Source organism: Nomascus leucogenys, chromosome 8, assembly GCF_006542625.1.
Source record: "Nomascus leucogenys isolate Asia chromosome 8, Asia_NLE_v1, whole genome shotgun sequence".
Lineage (NCBI taxonomy): Eukaryota > Metazoa > Chordata > Mammalia > Primates > Hylobatidae > Nomascus > Nomascus leucogenys.
Window position 1 is genome coordinate 96871950 of NC_044388.1, and position 18770 is coordinate 96890719.

At 39.8% G+C, this 18770-nt stretch overlaps 1 protein-coding gene across 3 annotated transcripts in view; it reads right to left on the bottom strand.

The window, feature by feature from the left end:
* Window positions 1-18770, bottom strand: part of FBXW2 (F-box and WD repeat domain containing 2) — a 36682-nt gene that overhangs the window by 17534 nt on the left and 378 nt on the right. Inside the window, exons 3-5 of one of the 3 annotated variants that reach the window (XM_030817714.1) lie at window positions 13491-13908; window positions 3906-4100; window positions 1647-1780 (exon numbers count right to left, since the gene is read on the bottom strand). In XM_030817714.1, coding sequence (XP_030673574.1) covers window positions 1647-1780; window positions 3906-4100; window positions 13491-13593 — 432 coding nt within the window. In that variant the 5' untranslated portion in view covers window positions 13594-13908. Of the gene's footprint in view, window positions 1-1646; window positions 1781-3905; window positions 4101-13490; window positions 14191-18770 lie in introns of those variants that run through there. The other 2 variants (XM_003264063.3, XM_030817713.1) reach the window with 2 other exon arrangements.

The following is an 18770-nucleotide window of genomic DNA, read 5'->3' on the forward strand; positions in this document are numbered from 1 at the left end:
CTATGATCATGCCACAGCACTCCGGCCTGGGCAACAGAGTGAGATCCTGTCTGTATTAAAACAACAACAAATGATTCTTCTTCGTTTCCCACAGTGAATCTGCAGGCCAGGTGGCTTTACCTTAAAAACATATCCTTTATGGGTGCCCTTTTCATTATTGCCAGGAAAATCTAAGTTATGGGAATCTTTTGCTTAGAGTACTGCCAAAGCCTAAATGGTCACCCTGTATCCACTTGTGCCCAACTCTAGTCCATTCTTCATTCAGCAGTTAATTTTCCTAAAACATAGATCGCACCAGACACTTGCTCAGAACTCGTGGATTGCTTCCTAGTACACGTCTGATGATATCCACCATACTTACTGTGGCCTTATAAATCATACAGGATTACCACCTCTCTGCCCATCTTCCCAACTACAGCATGGCTCCACTGGCTTATGTCCAGGTCATCAAATGTTCCAAGTTCTTTCCACCTGCTGGGGCCGTGCATATACTGCACCCTCTGAAACAATCTTTCAGCTACTCTTTCCACAGCTATCTCCTATTTATTCTTCATGTTTAACCCCCTTCTCAAAAAGTTTTCTCTGAACTAATTACTTTCCTATACTTTTTTTTTTTTTTTTGAAAGAGTCTCACTTTGTCGCCTAGGCTGGAGTGCAGTGGCACGATCTTGGCTCATTGCAACCTCTGCCTCCCCAGCTTCAAGTTAATTCTCCTGTCTCAGCCTCCTGAGTAGCTGGGATTACAGGCACTCACCACTACACCTGGCTAATTTTTGTACTTCCAGTAGCGACAGGGTTTCACCATGTTGGCCAGGCTGGCCTCGAACTCCTGGGCTCAGGTGATCCGCCCGCCTTGGCCTCCCAAAGTGCTGGGATTACAGGTGTGAGCCTCTGTGCCTGGCCCTAGACTGTCTTATAGAACACTGTACTGTTCCTTCACAAAACTTAACACAATTTAAAATGATATATTTACCCATGAAATTGTTTAATAAAACTATTTCTCCTATTAGACTATCATCCACATGGTGAGGAGTAGGTCTATTTTGCTTACTCCTGTTTCCTCAGCCCCCTCATAGAATGGGATCGTAAACTCAAGGAAAGTGCTTCTGCGTGGTATATCCATTATTAATACTGCATTTGATCCTCACAACAATCTTGTTTTTTTTAAAAAAGAAAACATTACAATATTTTACTAAAGATCCTGTACAGTTTTCTTTGTCCTACTTCTTGTTATTTTTTCAAAATGAAAATTGCTTTTCTGATTAAAAAAGAAACATGTTTATTCTAAAGGGAAAAACGCACCCACAATCCCACCAGAAATACCCACTTTCAACATTTTGATGCATGAACACATTCAGAAACCGGTATCACACTCTACATACTTTTTTGTATGTAACCTGTTTTATTTGCCCCCTCTATCCACCTAATATATTGTGGGCATCTTTCCATGTCCATAAGTCATTTATTTGTTAAACCATGTATTAAGTACCTTCTACTTGCTGGTCACTGTTGTGTACCATTATGCTTTGTAGGTACAGCAATTCCATCTTATGACTCACCTAACACTTATAAGGCAGTGTCTACCATCCTCCACCCCCTCCCTCAAAAAGCCTGAGAAGAAGGAGACTTCTTCTAAGTCTTCCTACCTTGGTGACCCATTCCGTGTGCCCAGTGAGTGTGTTCAGGCATGTCCCAGCAGATAAAGCCCATACTTTCACAGTGAAGTCTGCAGAGCCGCTCACCAAGATATCCAGTTCATCATTGTAGTCCACACTAAATACTAGTGCATATAATTACACAAAGTTAAAACATGTCTCTGTCAGTGGGTCTTTTATAATAGAGTTCAATAATGTTTATTTTCCCCAATTATATAATTTCCCAACCAGAGACACTGTAAGAATGGTGCTATTCAACTAGCAATTTTCTGCTAAAACTATTTCAAAATTTTTACTATTATAGCTTATTATTCTAAGGTGGAAAGTCCTAGGAATAATACAATCTCTTTTATTTGTGGTAGCTACAGTGAGAGGCAAAACAAGTGTTGGAGATAATGGCATTCCTTCTTAGGACTCCCTGCCTGATACTACACAATACTTTATCTAATTTATGCAGGAAAACAAAACGTACATGGTCCTACTCTGATACACACTAACAGTAAGACAAAATATACAGAATAGAAGCTGCAAAACAGCACCCAGACTCAAGAAAACCCAATGTAAAGACAGAAAAAACAAAACAAAAACAAGGATCTAAAAGGTTAGATTAAGCCATTAACTCAAAAGTGTCTGAATTTCTTCATAGCTGTATCCCCAGCACCAAAAACAGTGTATGCTGTATAGTGTGTACTCAAATATTTGTTTTCAAATGTATACCAGTTCTAAAGGAACATTAGGGACCCAGAGATGAAGACACTGATTCTTCCTTTAAGGAACTCAGTCTAAGTAGGGAGTGGAGGAGGAAGCCCAGAAAAAAATAAATGTTTACCTCTTGCTAGGGAAACATCAAGGAGAATGACTAACTCTGCCCAGGGGTATCAGGGAGGACTTCAGGGAAGAGGCGATATTGGAGATGGGCCCTAAAGGATGAGCAGAGTTTATCAAGGAAAGAAAAAAGAATACTGCAGGCAGAGGGAATAGTAAAAGTATGAAGTTAAGAAAAACCTCAGCAATGTCTAGGCAACAGCAATAAAAATTTTTAGAGCAGGGTTCTCAAAGTTGATAGGGAATAAAATCACCTGGAAGTCATGGTACATCTTAACATTGTGGAACATAACACTCAATTTAACATACACTTCCATGCATACATGCACCTTCAAATATTAATTTCTGAACAAGTGGTAGCAGACAGCAAAGACTGAAGAAGAGTATATAGGAGGACAAATAAAATGAAGCAAAAAATATGTGTTTTTATTAGCCTAACGGCTAGTTTTACTTCAAAGAATCACTAAGCACCAGGTACAGTGCAAGTAACTCCAGTCACATGGGTGAACAAGACAGATAAGATCACTGTCCTTATGGAGTTTAGTCTGGTGGGGAAGCAAGATTATCATATTTGTATGATGAGTGGTCTACAGTAATACAAGTTACTGGGAAAGAGGGACCCAGCCTCTTAAGGGAGTTTTGGAAGGCTGCTCATAAACGTAATGCTTCACATTACAGACTGTGACTCAGAGGCTAAAGCAGTGGGTAAATGGGGGAAAGGAAGGGAGCTGCTCAACACAAGAGGCTGGGAAATAGCTCAATTTCTACACAAAGCCCCCCCGCCCCACCCCCGCCAAAAAAAAAGCAACAGAGAGAGAAGCTCAAATCTCAAGGCTATATTCAAATGACCAGTTTTTGCAAAATAAGGCTGCTATACATTTACTAGGAAACATTCAGGTATGTTTCTTTCGCCTTATCTCTAGGTGGTAGCTTGTTTTAATCAACTGTCAACCAAGCTCAAACTGGATGTAATCTGTGTAGAACACACAATCTAGGAACCACCATCACACCAAAGAACTTTCAGCCCTAATGCTACAAATAAAGTGGAATTTACGCAAGTAGGATTTACTCAGTTTAGAGGTATGGAATCTGATAAAAGCCAAGGGACTATCTGTTCAATAGGATATAAATGAAACAGGAGGGGGGAGAGAGAGAATGAGAGAGAGAAACAGAAAGAGAATGAAAACTACCCTTCCCACCAGAAGGGTACACACATAGAAGAAAGCAAGAAAAAGCAAAACTGGGTAAAACATTCGAAATAAGAGTAACTAGAATAAAGGGAAATAACTGCAGTGACTAAGAAAGAGGGTTGAAAAAAGCAGGTTAAATTTAAAAAAAAAAAAAAAAAAAGCATTTCACATTCTTGGCTCCTGGCTTAAAAGGATGAGGCTAAGTTGTAAAAACCCTTGAAAAAGGGCAACCCACCCGCCCCCGTGTGCCCCCGAAAGTGCTGGGTCCTGGCTCCGGAACTCCATTCCCAGCAAGCCACAGTGTTGTCAAAGGAGCCTGTCACAAGCTTCTGTTCATCAAACTTCACCGCTGCACAAGTGTGGGTCTGGATGCCATAAACGCACTGCCCTGTGCTCACATCCCACAGCTTTGCAGACAAGTCATCTGACCCTTCAAGAGAAAAACAGGGAGGTTAATAAGAAAACAAACACACTAAAGAAGGAAAATCAATCCCAAAATCATGGTGTTCTTCAAGAACATTAATGGTCCCCTCCTCTAGCACTCTACTTTACCACTGAGGAAATCAAAGCATGGAGAGAGTAACACAACTTGCTTAGAGTCACCAAAACGGAGTCAAAAGCACTAGGACAGAATCCAAGCTTTTTGGGTGAGACACTTTCCCTTAACTTTTCAGGCTACAGAAGGGCATTAGACTGAAAGCATCCCTTGGTGCTTCCACTTGAAAAATTTCATAAATCCTTGGCTATCATGAGCTCTCTGATTTGACTTCAAATAGATAGGTATCACACATGACTGCATGTTTACACTTGGATGCTTGTCCATTACCCAAGAGTTCTGAACAAATAAGGATTGTTAAATACTAAAGGTGTTCGCTAAAATATATTCCACTCTAAGGCAAGTCAAAGACAAACCTCAGAGCTTGGGCTAACTTCTGCAAAAGCTAACTGCTAATTGCTCCAATCATCTTGAAATATGTGAAGGAAGAAACCTCAAGGAAAACCTGCGATAAATTATCCCCAGACATTCACAACTCAACGAAGAGTTTGTAAAGCCTCTTAAGATTCTGAAGGGAAAAGTTGGCTTTATTTCTGCCTCTGATGAAAATTCTATACTAATCATGGTGACAATTCAGGACTTTGCTTTAAGTTTAAAATCCTAATGATTAATTCATTCTCACAATGACCCTTTAATAAGCCTCAACAAATAAAAAGACATTTTTGAGAATCCACTAAATACAGTCTCTATGATAATGGCACAGTATCCTAGGAAAGCACCAAATGACCAGTTTTTAAAAAGCTGAAATGACTAAATAAAGCCAGCCACAATTCTACCTTTAGTCAAGAACCACTGTTTGAAACAATGGAAAAATATCTATCACTTATGAAAGAGCTAGAGTATGAATTTTAACCTGGGAAAACTATGACAGCATACTGAAATAAAGACTGTATTTATTGTCACTTTGCTATTTAGACTGTTTCCTTCTGTATAAAAAGAGGGGTAGGACTTGGTTGGTTCTCAATGGCCATGTGATACAACTGAATCATCTGGGAAGCTTTATCAAAACACACAGGCAGGTCCCTGTTTTCAGAGAGTTTAACCTGGGAACATTGGGGGCAGGGTCCAATAATCTTAAAAGTTTGCCAGGTGATTCTAACTCATCAGCAATATTTTGAGAGCCAATGGTCTACAACGGTGCTATCCAACAGAAAATATAATGCAAACTGCAGATATAATTTAAAATGTCCTAATAGTTACATTAAAAAAGAAATGTTGGGCCAGGCGCAGTGGCTCATGCCTGTAATCCCAGCACTTTGGGAGCCCAAGGCAGGCGTATTGCCTGAACTCAGGAGTTCAAGACCATCGTGAAACCCCGTCTCTACTAAAACACAAAAAATCAGCCGGGCATGATGGCGCGCCTATATTCCCAGCTACTCAGGAGGCTGAGGCACGAGAATCGCTTGAGCTCGGGAGGCAGAGGTTGCAGTGAGCTGAGATCACACCACTGCATTCCAGCTTGTACTACAGAGTGACTCCATCTCAAAAAAAAAAAAAAAAAAAAAAAAAAAAAGAAATGTTAGCCAACATGGTGAAACCCTCTCTCCACTAAAAAAAATACAAAAATTAGCCAGGCATGATGACGTACGCCTGTAGTCCCAGCTACTCAGGAGGCTGAGGCAGGAGAATCACTTGAACCCGGGAGGAGGTTGTAGTGAGCCAAGATCATACCACTGCACTCCAGCCTGGGCAACAGAGCAAGACTCTGTCTCAAAAAAAAGGAAATGTGTTAAAATAATTAAATGTGTTTTATTTAACTCAGTATGTCAAAAATGTCATTTGAACATGTAATCAATACAAATATTGAGATATTTTATATTCTTTTACATTGTAAGTCTTTGAAATCCAGTATTTCACACCTCCATTTGGACTAACCAGAGCTCAAGTACTCAAAAACCACGTGGCGCTAGTGGCTACTGTACCAGAGAGCGTAAGCCTAGATAGTCTTTAAGGCCTTCAGCTTAGGCATGTTGTGACTGTATTCCTAAGGAGCTAGAGTAGGAAAGGAAATCATTTTAGGTCCTTTATGAGCTTGGTTTTGGTTACCAGTTTTCAACTGGGGTCTCATTCATTCATTCAACATATATTTATAGAACTTCTGTGTCAGGCAGGACTCTTGTTCTCATGGCACTCAGTCTACTTGGGAAGACAAAAAGGCTAAACAAGCAATCATAATTCAGTATAGTAGCTGGTAGGCACTACAAAAGCCCATAGCAAATACAAGGAGCAGACAAGAAGAGAAAACGTCTCAGACGAGGCTCCACTGAATTTATGACCATGCTCTAACATGCAATTGGACATGCCTTAGGAACTGGCATGATTGGCTCTTCAACTACACTCCTCTTTTGTTTTTAAGCTGGGCTTTGGTATAGGACTGTTTCAAGAAAGAATATCATGGCAAAAAAAAAAAAACCCTTTAAGTTTTAACTAATTTAAATCTAAAGGATGAATAAATTAGCCAGGCCAAAACAAAACAAAGGAATAGTATATACCAAAACTTTTTCTGTAAAAGGCCTGATAGTAAGTATTTTAGACTTTGACCTATTGAGTTGCAATTACTCTCTTCTGCTGGATTTGGCCCACAGTCCACAGTTTGCCAATCCCTGGTATACACCTATTAAAGCAACTATTAAATATCTCTATATACAACACAAAAATTATTGAAAAGGAACTGGGATCAAGTCATAAAGAACTATTTGGAATCATTCAAAAAACCATCTAGGAGTTATTTACAATGCTTGTCAAAAAACACTGCCTAAAACATGAACACTGATTATGAAAACAGTTCAGTCTGACTGCGAAATAGTGGCAAGGTTTGGCTGCAGAACTGGGTTAGGAGGTTGTTTAACTATGACCTTATTTGCATATCAGAAAGATCACTATGGCTATATCATGGAAAAAGGTTTGAAAGGGGGAAAACTAGAGGCAAGAAGGCAGTTAAAAACCAGCGGAGAGGACAAACAAAATGTGACACATACATGGAATATATTTTATTTATATATACACATACATATATTTTATTTATATATACACATACATACATACACATACACACACACATATATTTATATATACACATACATTTATATATATATTTACATATATACATTTATATATACACATACATACACATACACATACATACATACACACATATACACACACATATATATGTACACATACATACATACATACATGGAATGGAGTTATTCAGCCTTAGAAAGGAATAAAATTGGCCAGGTGCGGTGGCTCACACCTGTAATCCCAACACTTTGGGAGGCCGAGGTGGGAGGATCACCTGAGGTCAGGAGTTTGAGACCTGCCTTACCAACATGGAGAAACCCTGTCTCTACTAAAAATACAAAAATTAGCCAGGCATGGTGGCGCATGCCTGTAATCCCAGCTACTTTGGAGGCTGAGGCAGAAGAATTGCTTGAACCTGGGAGGCAGAGGTTGCGGCAAGCCAAGATTGCGCCACTGCACTCCAGCCTGGGCAACAAGTGCAAAACTCTGTCTCAAAAAAAAAAAAAAAAAAAAGGAATAAAATTCTGACACGTTATGATATGGAAGAACCTTGAAGACATCATGCTAAGTGAACTAAGCCAACCACAAAAGAACAAATACTGTATGATTCCACTTACATTAGGTTCCTAGAGTAGTCAAATTCATAGAAAGTAGAATGGTGGGCCAGGCATGGTGGCTCATGCCTGTAATCCCAGAACTTTGGGAGGCCGAGGCTGGTTCACCTGAGGTCAGGAGTTGGAGACCAGCCTGGTGAACACGTTGAAACCCCGTCTGTACTAAAAATACAAAAATTAGCCGGACACAGTGGTGCACGCCTGTAATCCCAGCTACTCAGGAGGCTGAGGCAGGATAATCGCTTGAACCTGGGAGGTGAGGTTGCAGTGAGCCAAAATTGAGCCACTGCATTCCAGCCTGGGCACCAGATCGAGACTATCTCAAAAAAAAAAAAAAAAAAAAAAAAAAGCAAGCAAGCAAGCAAGCAGAATGGTTGTTTTGCCACAGGCTGTGGGGGAAGGGGCATGGGCAATGTTTAACTGACAGAGTTTAGGCTGGGCATAGTGGCTCATGCCTGTAATCCCAACACTTCGGGAAGCTGAGGCAGGAAGAGTGCTTGAGCCCAGGAGTTCGAGATCATCCTGGGAAACATGGTGAGACCCCATCTCTATAAAAAATACAAAAATTAGCTGGGCGTGGTGGCGCACACACGTAGTCCCAGCTAGTTGGGAGGCCAAAGTGGGAGAATCGCTAGAGTCCAGGAGGTAGAAGTTACAGTGAGCCAAGATCGTGTCACTGTACTCCAACCACTCCAACCTGGGCTACAGAGTGAGACCTCATCTGAAAAGAAAACCCCCCCAAAAACAAACAAAAAAATTGGATACAGTTTAACTATATAGTATATTATATACTGTTTATATAGTTAACACTGTATAGCGTTTAACTGATACCGTTTTAGTTTGGGAAGATGTAAAGTTCTGGAAATGGATAGTGGTGATGACTGCACAACAGTGTAATGTACTTAATGGCGCTCAACTGTATGCTTTAAAATGGTAAATTTTATGTTATGTATGTTTTCGCACAATTTGCAAAAAAAAAAGGTTATCCAAACTAATTATTTAAACTAGTTGTTATAGGAAAACATTGTGCCATTCAGTTTTACACCCTAAAAAAAAAAAAAATAATAATCAGGTTGAGTCGAGTTTCATTTTATAGTGATGCAAGTCTACTCCTGAGAATCCCTTAGGAATCACTGTTCTCTGCTCCTTTCTGGCTTTATGTCAGCCTCCCCTCTGGACTCCCATTTGCTGCACTGGCTAACCCAACATGTTTTCAAAGAGGTCACCAGTGATGCAGCATAGAGGTGAAAGAGGACTAAAGAAATGTGGACTCTTACACTGCACGAAAGAAAAAAATCCCTCCCCATTCAGTATCTTAAAAATCTTAATAATACTTTTTAAAAAATCAGACTATTGCACAGAACTCTAGATTTCAGGCTTCTCTTGAAGTCAGATCTAACAACTCTGACCCTGAATCCCACCCACATGGCAATAATTTATTACAATGGAGCAGCAGCTGCACTCTTTAGAAAGGCAAATGTTCTTGATTTGCTATAGTTCACACAGAGACTTTTACCTCAGTCAGGTCATCTTCCTGGTCCCAGTGTGTATGTTCCACAAGAAAAGAACTGCTCTAATTCATCCATGTATGCCCTCACATTGTTTTTCAAACAGCAGGCATCCCATAAGTAAATATCTACTGAACAGCACAAAGCATAATAGATTCCTTTCTTACCATTTCAGAAACAAATTGTGAAAGAGAAGGATAACTACCTCAATGCCATTAGCCATTAATCTCTTCAATAAAACTGTCTATTGCTTACTCAAGGCACTAATGTGAGAGTCACTGTAAGTTTATTGCCAAATTCAGGGTTTCCCAATTCCACCAGTGAAAATTCAATCTCTTAAGTAACAAGATGACACAAACACATGTATAATTCTGTAACAAATACTTCTCTCACAGTTCCAGGGATGCTGCTGTTAGAAAAATTAAACTAATACTTTGGATCATTTTTAACCACCGCACAGCATAATTTTAAATATGCAAACCTGATGAATTTAATCAGAATAAAAATCACATTAACATACAGACCCACTGAGAGAATAATCTTAAAATGCAGAATTGTAGATATTAACTTTCCAGGTAGTTAGAGAATTCAGTGAATACTTCCCATTTACTTCCACTCCAAGTAACTGCAGTTTTTACTACATTTCAAAAATAAGGTTTGATGAGAGAAGAAAAAGCTTTTTAAAGCAAGAGGACCTAGGCATGGTGGCTCACACCAGTAATCCTAGCATTTTGGGAAGCTGAGACGGACGAAGTGCTTGAGCCCAGGAGTTTGAGACCAGCCTGGGCAACATGGTGAAATCCTGTCTCTACAAAAAATACAAAAAGGAGCCAGGCATAGTGTTGCTCGCTTGTAGTCCCAGCTAAACTCAGGAGGCCTACGTGGGAGGATCACCTGAGCCCAGGAGGTGGAGGTTGCAGAAAGCCAAGATCACACCATTGCACTCCAGGGTGGAGCTACCCAGGGAGAGGTTGTTTCAAAAAAAAAAAAAAAGGGGCTGGGTACAGTGCCTCACACCTGTAATCTCAGCACTCTGGGAGGCTGTGGCAGGCAGATCATCTGAGATCAGGAGTTTGAGACCAGCCTGACCGACATGGTGAAACCCATTCTCTACTAAAAATACAAAAATTAGCCGGGCTGTGGTGGCGCGTGCCTGTAATGCCAGCTACTCAAGAAGCTGAGGCGAGAGAATCGCTTGAACCCAGGAGGAGGAGGTTGCAGTGAGCCGAGACTGCGCCACTGCACTCTAGCCCAGGTGACGGAGGAGCTCCTGTTTAAAAAGAAAAAAAAAAAAAATGCTAGAGGTGGTTGTGAAAAAATGGTCAACTGCCAGTAGGAGCTCCAAGCTCCAAGGTGATACTGCATCTTAATCTTCTTCTTTTTTTTTTTTTTTTTTGAGACAGGGTTTTGCTCTGTTGCCCAGGCTGGAGTGCAGTGGCACAATCTTAGCTCACTGCAACCTCGACCTCCTGGGCTCAAGCAATCCTCTCACCTCAGTCTCCCAAGTAGTTGGGACCACAGGTGTGAGCCAGCACACCCAGCCACTTTTTGTATTTTTTGTAGAGATGGGATTTTGCTATGTTGCCCAGGCTGGTCTCAAACTCCTGGGCTCACATAATCTGCCTGCCTTGGGACTACAGGCATGAGCCCCCTCATTTGGTCAACTGCATCTTAATCTTTTAAAATCATGAGGCAAAAGAGACGTGGAAAAGCCATCACCACAACAGAGAAAGTACACAAAAGCGTAGAAGAACTGGTGATGCTGTTCTAGTAATCACAAGGAAAATAAAGTGTGAAATAACCTCAGGATGACAAACCAAACCACGAAATGCTTTAAATCAAATGTTTATTTTCCAAAACCAGCAGAGTGTCTAGCATTTCAGAGAAAATACCACCACATAATATATACCCTTAATGAATAAAGAAATGCATTGTAAAACAGTCTTGAGAAATGATACATCTCAACATTAAAAATATTTAAATTGAGCCTGGTGAGACTCTTGAGGGAGAAGCAAGTTACTTAAGACGATATTGGTATGGCATCAATTCAATCTATCTGGAAAGGGCACTAAGAAGCGCTATAAAATTGGGCCGGGCACGGTGGCTCACACCTGTAATCCCAGCACTTTGGAGGGTGGATCACCTGAGGTCAGGAGTTTGAGACCAGCCTGGGCAACAAGGTGAAACTCCGCCTCTACTAAAAATACAAAAAAAAATTAGCCGGGTGTGATGGTGCACACCTGTAATCCCAGCTACTCGGGAGGCTGAGGCAGGAGACTCGAACCCTGGAGGCAGAGGTTGCAGTGAGCCAAGACTGCACGACTGCACTCCAACCTGGGCAACAGAGTGAGACTCCATCTCAAAAAAAAAAAAAAAAAAAAAAAAAAAAAAAAAAACAGAGCTATAAAATCATTCATACTTCTGTATCTGGTGATTCTACTTTTAGGCTTCTGTCCCAAATGAATTCAAGGGAAAAAGAGGTAATATAAAGACACTAATAAAAACAGAAACAATCTGAATATGCATTGATACGGTTAAGCTTTGTGTCCTTACCCAAACCTCATCCTGAACTGTAATCCCCAGGTATTGAGGGACAGACTTGGTGGGAGGTGACTGGATCATGGGGGTGGCCCCCCATGCTGTTCTCATGATAGTGAGTTCTCTCCAGATCTGATGGTTTTATAAGGGCCTCTTCCCGCTTCACTCACACTCTCTCTCTCCTGCTGCCTTGTGAACAAGGTGCTTGCTTCCCCTTCACCTTCCGCCATGATCATATTGCCTTCTGACATGATTGTAAGTTTCCTGAGGCCTCCCCAGCCATGTGTAACTATGAGTCAATTAAACCTCTTTTCCTCATAAATTACCCTGTCTTAGCCAGTTTTTTTTAGCAGTCTGAGAATGGACTAATACATGCATTAATATGGAAATGGCTAAATGACTACTGATATATTTACACAAAGGAACAGTTTATACTGTAATATACAAATGTTTATTGGAAGTTATCTTGGATAAAAAAGAACACCAAGTATTTCTATATATTATATACAATGTAAGGAAACAGGCATTGGGATTATTAGCAAGAACTGCCTGGAGCTATTCTAAATGCTGCCTAAGAATTATTTACATTGCCTGTCAAAATGTATTATCTAACACATGGGCATTAGTTATAATCATATACAGAAACACACGCCCATTATAAATGGAAAATAATATATAATTTTAGATTTGTAATGATTATATTGTTTCATAAAATTACTTAATTGCCTAGTTTAAAAATATCCAGCTCTCTCTGTTCCCAGGCCCAAACTCCAACTTCTACTTCTTCTACTTAGAATCACAGGATTTCAGAGCAAGGAAGAAATATCTCCTTTCATATATACATATATATTTATTTTGAGATGGAGTCTCACTATGTCACCCAGGCTGCAGTGCAGTGGCACGATCTCAGCTCACTGGAACCTCCGCCTCCCGGGTTCAAGTGATTCTCCTGCTTCAGACTCCCGAGTAGCTGGGATTATAGGCGCATGCCACCACGCCCGACTACTTTTTCATATTTTAGTAGAGATGAGATTTCACCATGTTGACCAGTCTGGTCTCGAACTCCTGAGCTCAGACAATCCACCCGCCTCGGCTTCCCAAAGTGCTCGAATTACAGGCATGAGCCACCGCGCCCGACCTCCTTTCCCATATTTTAAAGATACAGAGAGGTTAAGTAATTTGGCCATAATGATCTAACTACTTGCTAGGATTAGATACCAATTTTTCCAGTTTTTTCCTCAAATATCAGTGCCAACAGAAAAAGAAACAGAATTTAGCAACATAGAGAACTATGCATGGAGGAAACACAAAGAAAAAGTAATCTATAGCTTTGTAATTCACATAATGTTTAAAAAACAGTCTGAAGCGTTTTTCTCATAAAATTTTATAAAAATGATTGTGTTCTCTAGAGAGAAGGAAGAGGATAAGGGGGGAAAATCCACTCAGGAATAGAGAAAAAAACGACACTGTACATATCTCATATAGTCAACATTTGTCATTCTCAAAGCTGAAGCCTGGTTCAAGATTACACCCTATGAAATACAAAACAAAACCCAAAAAACAGTTTCAACATCTCTTACCTGTACAGAGAAGTCCATCTTTGTAGTAAAGTGCATACACTCTGGCACTGTGTCCAATTAATGATGAGGTTTCAAAGGCTTCATGGTCCTCCAGTTGCTTCATTCTCAAAATAGCCTTCAAATAAACCTTCTTCCAGTGCAAAGCGTCCTGAACAGAATCATCTATCTGCCAGCCCAAATTTTTACATGCAGTCTGCCACACCTCTGTACAGGCACTTATCACCTTATTCCATTGTTTAGAGACGAGGCAGCATGTGAGTAAAGTCTGAGGATCGAGCCATTTTAACAAATAAAAACTGAGCTCCAGGGGAAGGAGTTTGAGGAAGTCCCGCTTGAGGAGAGTCTCTAGGTTATTGGAGAGATGCCTGAGCTGGACTGCCCCACTCAGACTAATCAGGTGATCCAGAGTTTCATTTTTCTGCAAGTCCGTCAGAGAAAGAAATGTAACAGAAATGTTATCAAGCCATGTCTCAAAGTCCTTTCTCTCCATAAGGTTATGGAAAAATTTACCTGTGGCACATCAAAATATTGTATTAGTTCTGCTCAAAAAGACTGTTCAAGCAAGACTGCTAACAAATGAAGTATTAAAAATTAGTGTAAAAAATCTGCCATTACAACTTTATGCATAGTTACATTACAACTTTACAGTTAATACACCATATTTATCTGAACACTTTCCATGCACACAAAAGAAAACATATTTGAGAAAACATACTTTAACAAATCATGAATCCAAAACATAAGTCAGTGAAACAGATTGGTGTGTGTGACTTATTCCTTTTGAAGTCTAGCACATGCTACATGCATCTTCATAGTAATAGATTTACCAACAATTCATTATAAAACAGTATATTTTATAATACACCCCTCCCCCATCAAAATCATTATAAAACAATTTCCTTAATGAATTCCTTAATACATTCTATTTGGGTACTAAAATCACAAAAGCAAGCACCAGATGTGACAATCAGAAACAAGTCTCCTGAGCAGTAACTTGAGATACTGATTATCATGGCACGCACAACCTGTCACCAAAATCATAGAACTGACTACTTGGTTTTGCAACAGATGTTCAGATGAAAAGGTTTAGGGAAGAAAAGTAAGCAGGTGTCGTAAGTTATCTGCCTCAGGAATTCTGGTTCTTCCAACTTCTTTATGGCACTGCCTGTTTAGAACATGAATTACAAAAGAACTTATGTGGCTTTAGTCTGTTTTTATAAGCCTCATATGAGCTAGTGACAACTCTTAACCACGTGCCCCCGAGAGCCATGAGGGTCCTGGAGGCCTGCACAGATAAAGCAAATTAATAATCCTGATGTTTATAAAACACCAGAAAATAGACACTATCATCTTCACTTTGCAAATGAGGAAACCACAGGTTAGAGAAGGTATGTGATTTGCCTATATTCACAGGGCTATTAAATAGCCACAGAACAGACTGGATGCCAGTGCTCTCAAGATCAGGGTACCAAGCTCTCTCTCTAAAATAAGAGACAACCAGGAGAACCACGACCAAGTGGTAAGATCTGGAGGTAGTGTGTCTACCCATTAGACCATTTTCTACTTTAGGAGAATGACAAATTCCTCCTGAGCTAACTGTAACAATTTTTTTAAAGTATCCTGTATTAGTGTCAACAGGTGTTAATTCACTCTTAATGAGGATTAGACTAATGAAAGATTACAAAAAACATAACCAGTAAAAACTATCTTTCTCAAAACTATGTGTTAATAGATGTTAATGCTGGGTGATGTGTACATAGGGATTTATTATTCTCTTTATTTCCATATATTTAAATATTTCCATGATTTAATAAAAACTTTCCTTCTGAATACTCAGTTCCTCACAAGACTGTCATATTAATTTTAAAAACATATGTCCAAATTAATGTGAAAAAGGAAAGTTAATTTCTTTCCAGACATATCACCTAGATCAGGTCTACACAAAAGGCAAGATCTCATCTTCCAACTTTGTTAATGTAAGGTGAGTAAAATCGTTAAGTGTCCAATATCAAATTTGGCAATAACATTCTTAGAGGAATAAGCAGTCTGATTTATTAGTAGAAGCAACCAAACCTTGCAATCACAACATCTGCTAACAGTTTTGATTTCTGGAACTGTGACTAGACTTCAAGATAATACTTTTGAAGCCAAAGTTTGGGCTAGAGAGGATTTATTCATCTGTATTAAAAATTTACTTAGCTGAAAAAAATAATCAGATGGCTAAAAGTTTTATCGACTTATCACACAATAACAAGCCCCCTCCTTCCTCTAAATCCTAACAACCCTCTTATCTATATAACATTTCTTCAAAATCTCTACTTTTAAAAAATAATAATTTGCAACAAGACAAAGCAATTATCTTCTGTGGGCATCTGCATATTGTCATAATAGCTAGTTAATTAATACTGGTCAATTAAAAACACATACCAGGCTGGGCGCGGTGGCTCATGCCTGTAATCTCAGCACTTTGGGAGGCCGAGGCGGGCGGATCACGAGGTCCAAAGATCGAGATCATCCTGGTTAACACAGTGAAACCCCGTCTCTACTAAAAATACAAAAAATTAGCCGGGTGTGGTGGCAGGCGCCTGTAGTCCCAGCTACTCGGGAGGCTGAGGCAGGAGAATGGCGTGAACCCAGGAGGTGGAGCTTGCAGTGAGCCGAGATCACGCCACTGCACTCCAGCCGGGGCGACAGAGCAAGACTCTGTCTCAAAAAGAAAAACAACAACAACAACAACAACAAACCACACACCTGCTCCGGAAACATTTTTAACAGTGAAAAGTGTGGTATGGGAAGCTTCCTCCATCACATCTACACATACATATATACACACATACACACACATGCTGACACACATCTATTGTAGAAATGCTTGTATTTAAGTGAGCTGAATTGTTAAATTGTTATTCAAATGGCTACAAGGCAAATTTAGAATACTCATTAAAATATTATCAGGTTCCCATCATTCATAAATATCTAAGAGACATACTATAACATGCCAAATTCACATGTATACCTATGTAACAAACCTGCACGTTGTGCACATGTACCCTAGAACTTAAATTAAAAAAAAAATGCCAAATTAATGTGCCCATGACACCGCTAAAGATTATGGAAGAAGCTTTTTCAGAGAGCACCTCTAAAAAGTTCAGCCATGTCTGAGATTTATATATTCTCCTAACTCCTAATAAAAAAAATCTTCCCAACTCTTAGATTGCCTTTTAAACCACTCAATCCCTTGTAGGATTGAGCAGTTCACCTCTGATTATTCTGAAAAAGGCATTTTTTTTTTCCCTAAAAAAGTCTCACTAACTGCAGAATGCACTATTTAAAAAACACCAATTTTTACTTTCCTAAAGGGATCAACTAACTTTGGAGGGGGCTTTCTAAGGTAACAGGTCTAAACTGGACTTTTTTAGGCAGCCTCTAGAAATATTATACACTAGTTGCACAAACCTCAGGAAATGGGATTTCAATTCAACCTGAGGAGCTTTTAAATCTCAGCGCTTTCCAACAATGGAATAGCTCCCTCCAGAGTAGTGAGTTTCCCATTACCACGAACAGTCAAGGACAGTTGGACACAGAGGCAGAATGTGATAAATGAAAATACTTTGGAGGTAGGTCAAACGTTTTACTGATTCAGCCACTTCCTGTGTTATTATGGGCATGTCCAACTAACTTTTAAGCTTCAGTTTTATCATCTGTAAAATGGAAGCCATCATCCAACTTGAAGGGTGAAACTCAGAAATATAGCAGGGACATGCTTAGCACAGTGTACAGTCTAGCGGGTAAAAACTCAAATGGTACTTTTTGTTAGTTTTACTACTATGAATACCTGGCAGGAAAGATTTCTGTGACACTAAGGCTGGAATGGACATGACCACTAACATCTCTTTTGACCCTATCATCTTATCACTAAGTTTCTCTTCTCACCTGGAAGAAAAACTCAAGGGCTCAAACTTATTAGGGGTTTAATTTTATAAAGAAGAGCACCTGTTTATTGGAGGCTCTAGTTTCCCAGTAGGTGCCTTATTCTATCCACATTTCCTGCTGTTTGGCCCCCTTACCCTACGTCCCTGTCTCAGAGTTAACAAATTCAACTTGCCCTCTTGCCTTCAGTATTAATAATCACAAAGTGGGTCATGTAACAAAAAGACTCCTAAATTGGAAAATGAGAGCCTGGGTTTGGTCTCAGGTTCTGCCATTAACTCCCTGTGTTACCTAGGCAACTCACATATTTATATTGGTTTTAAAGAAAAAGTACCACTGGTAAACATTATCTCATTTCATCTTCATAACCTCACGGAAGGTATCAGTAATGCCGCCCTTAGCTAACATAATGAGGAAATTTACGGCTCAAGAAGTGGAGTGGCTTTCCCAGAATGGCACAGGAAGTAGCAGGCTCAATATTTTGCCCAGTATCCACTCTCCCAAAACCTATACTCTGAGGTATTAGAGACAGGACCTTCCAGAAAACAGTGTAAATGTGTTTTCCCCTCCTCCTCTATCAGTATCTGGCCTAGTTAAGGGTGAAAGCAACACAATTGTTAGTGGTAGAGGGAAGGAGGCTTCATTTCCCCCTCTTTTCTTATCAAAGAGCACACAGGCATTGACAACGTATACACACCTATAAACTTATATATGCATAAAATGTATTCTGAATATTCAAGAAACTGATAACCCTGGTTGCCTCCAGAGAGAACTGGAGAGCTGCAGAATAGGAATGAGGGGTCCCTTTTTATCGTATACCTTTTAAAACTGAAAACCATGTAAGTATAATACACTATCAAAAAACAGCCTTTAGTTTTAAGGTGAATTTTTTAAAGCTTTGAAAGAATACAAATAATGTTTATAAAATATGTGTTCTGCAACTCCACTTGTTGCTGGGTGACCTTGGGCAAATCACTTCACCTGTCTCACGCCCTGTTTCCTCACTTGTAAAATACAGCCACGAAGAGCATTACCTACAAGGGTTTTTACGAGGGTTAAACAAGATAGTGCACGTAAAGCGTTTAGCACAGTACCCGGCACGCTGTAAGCCTACAGTAAATGTCAGTTACCATTATTACTTAGCATTAATATTGCTATCTTTGCTTTACTTCAAGCAGCACCCCACATACACACCTGTTTTCATGGCATACCCACAATTATGGCGCAGTATAGCGCTTTGTACTTCATAAACCACCTCATCACACTTCATCATCTTTCAAACGTTTGGTAGCCCTGGGACATCACTGTTAACTCATTCCGCAGCTAAGGAAATGGAGGCAGTAACTCCGA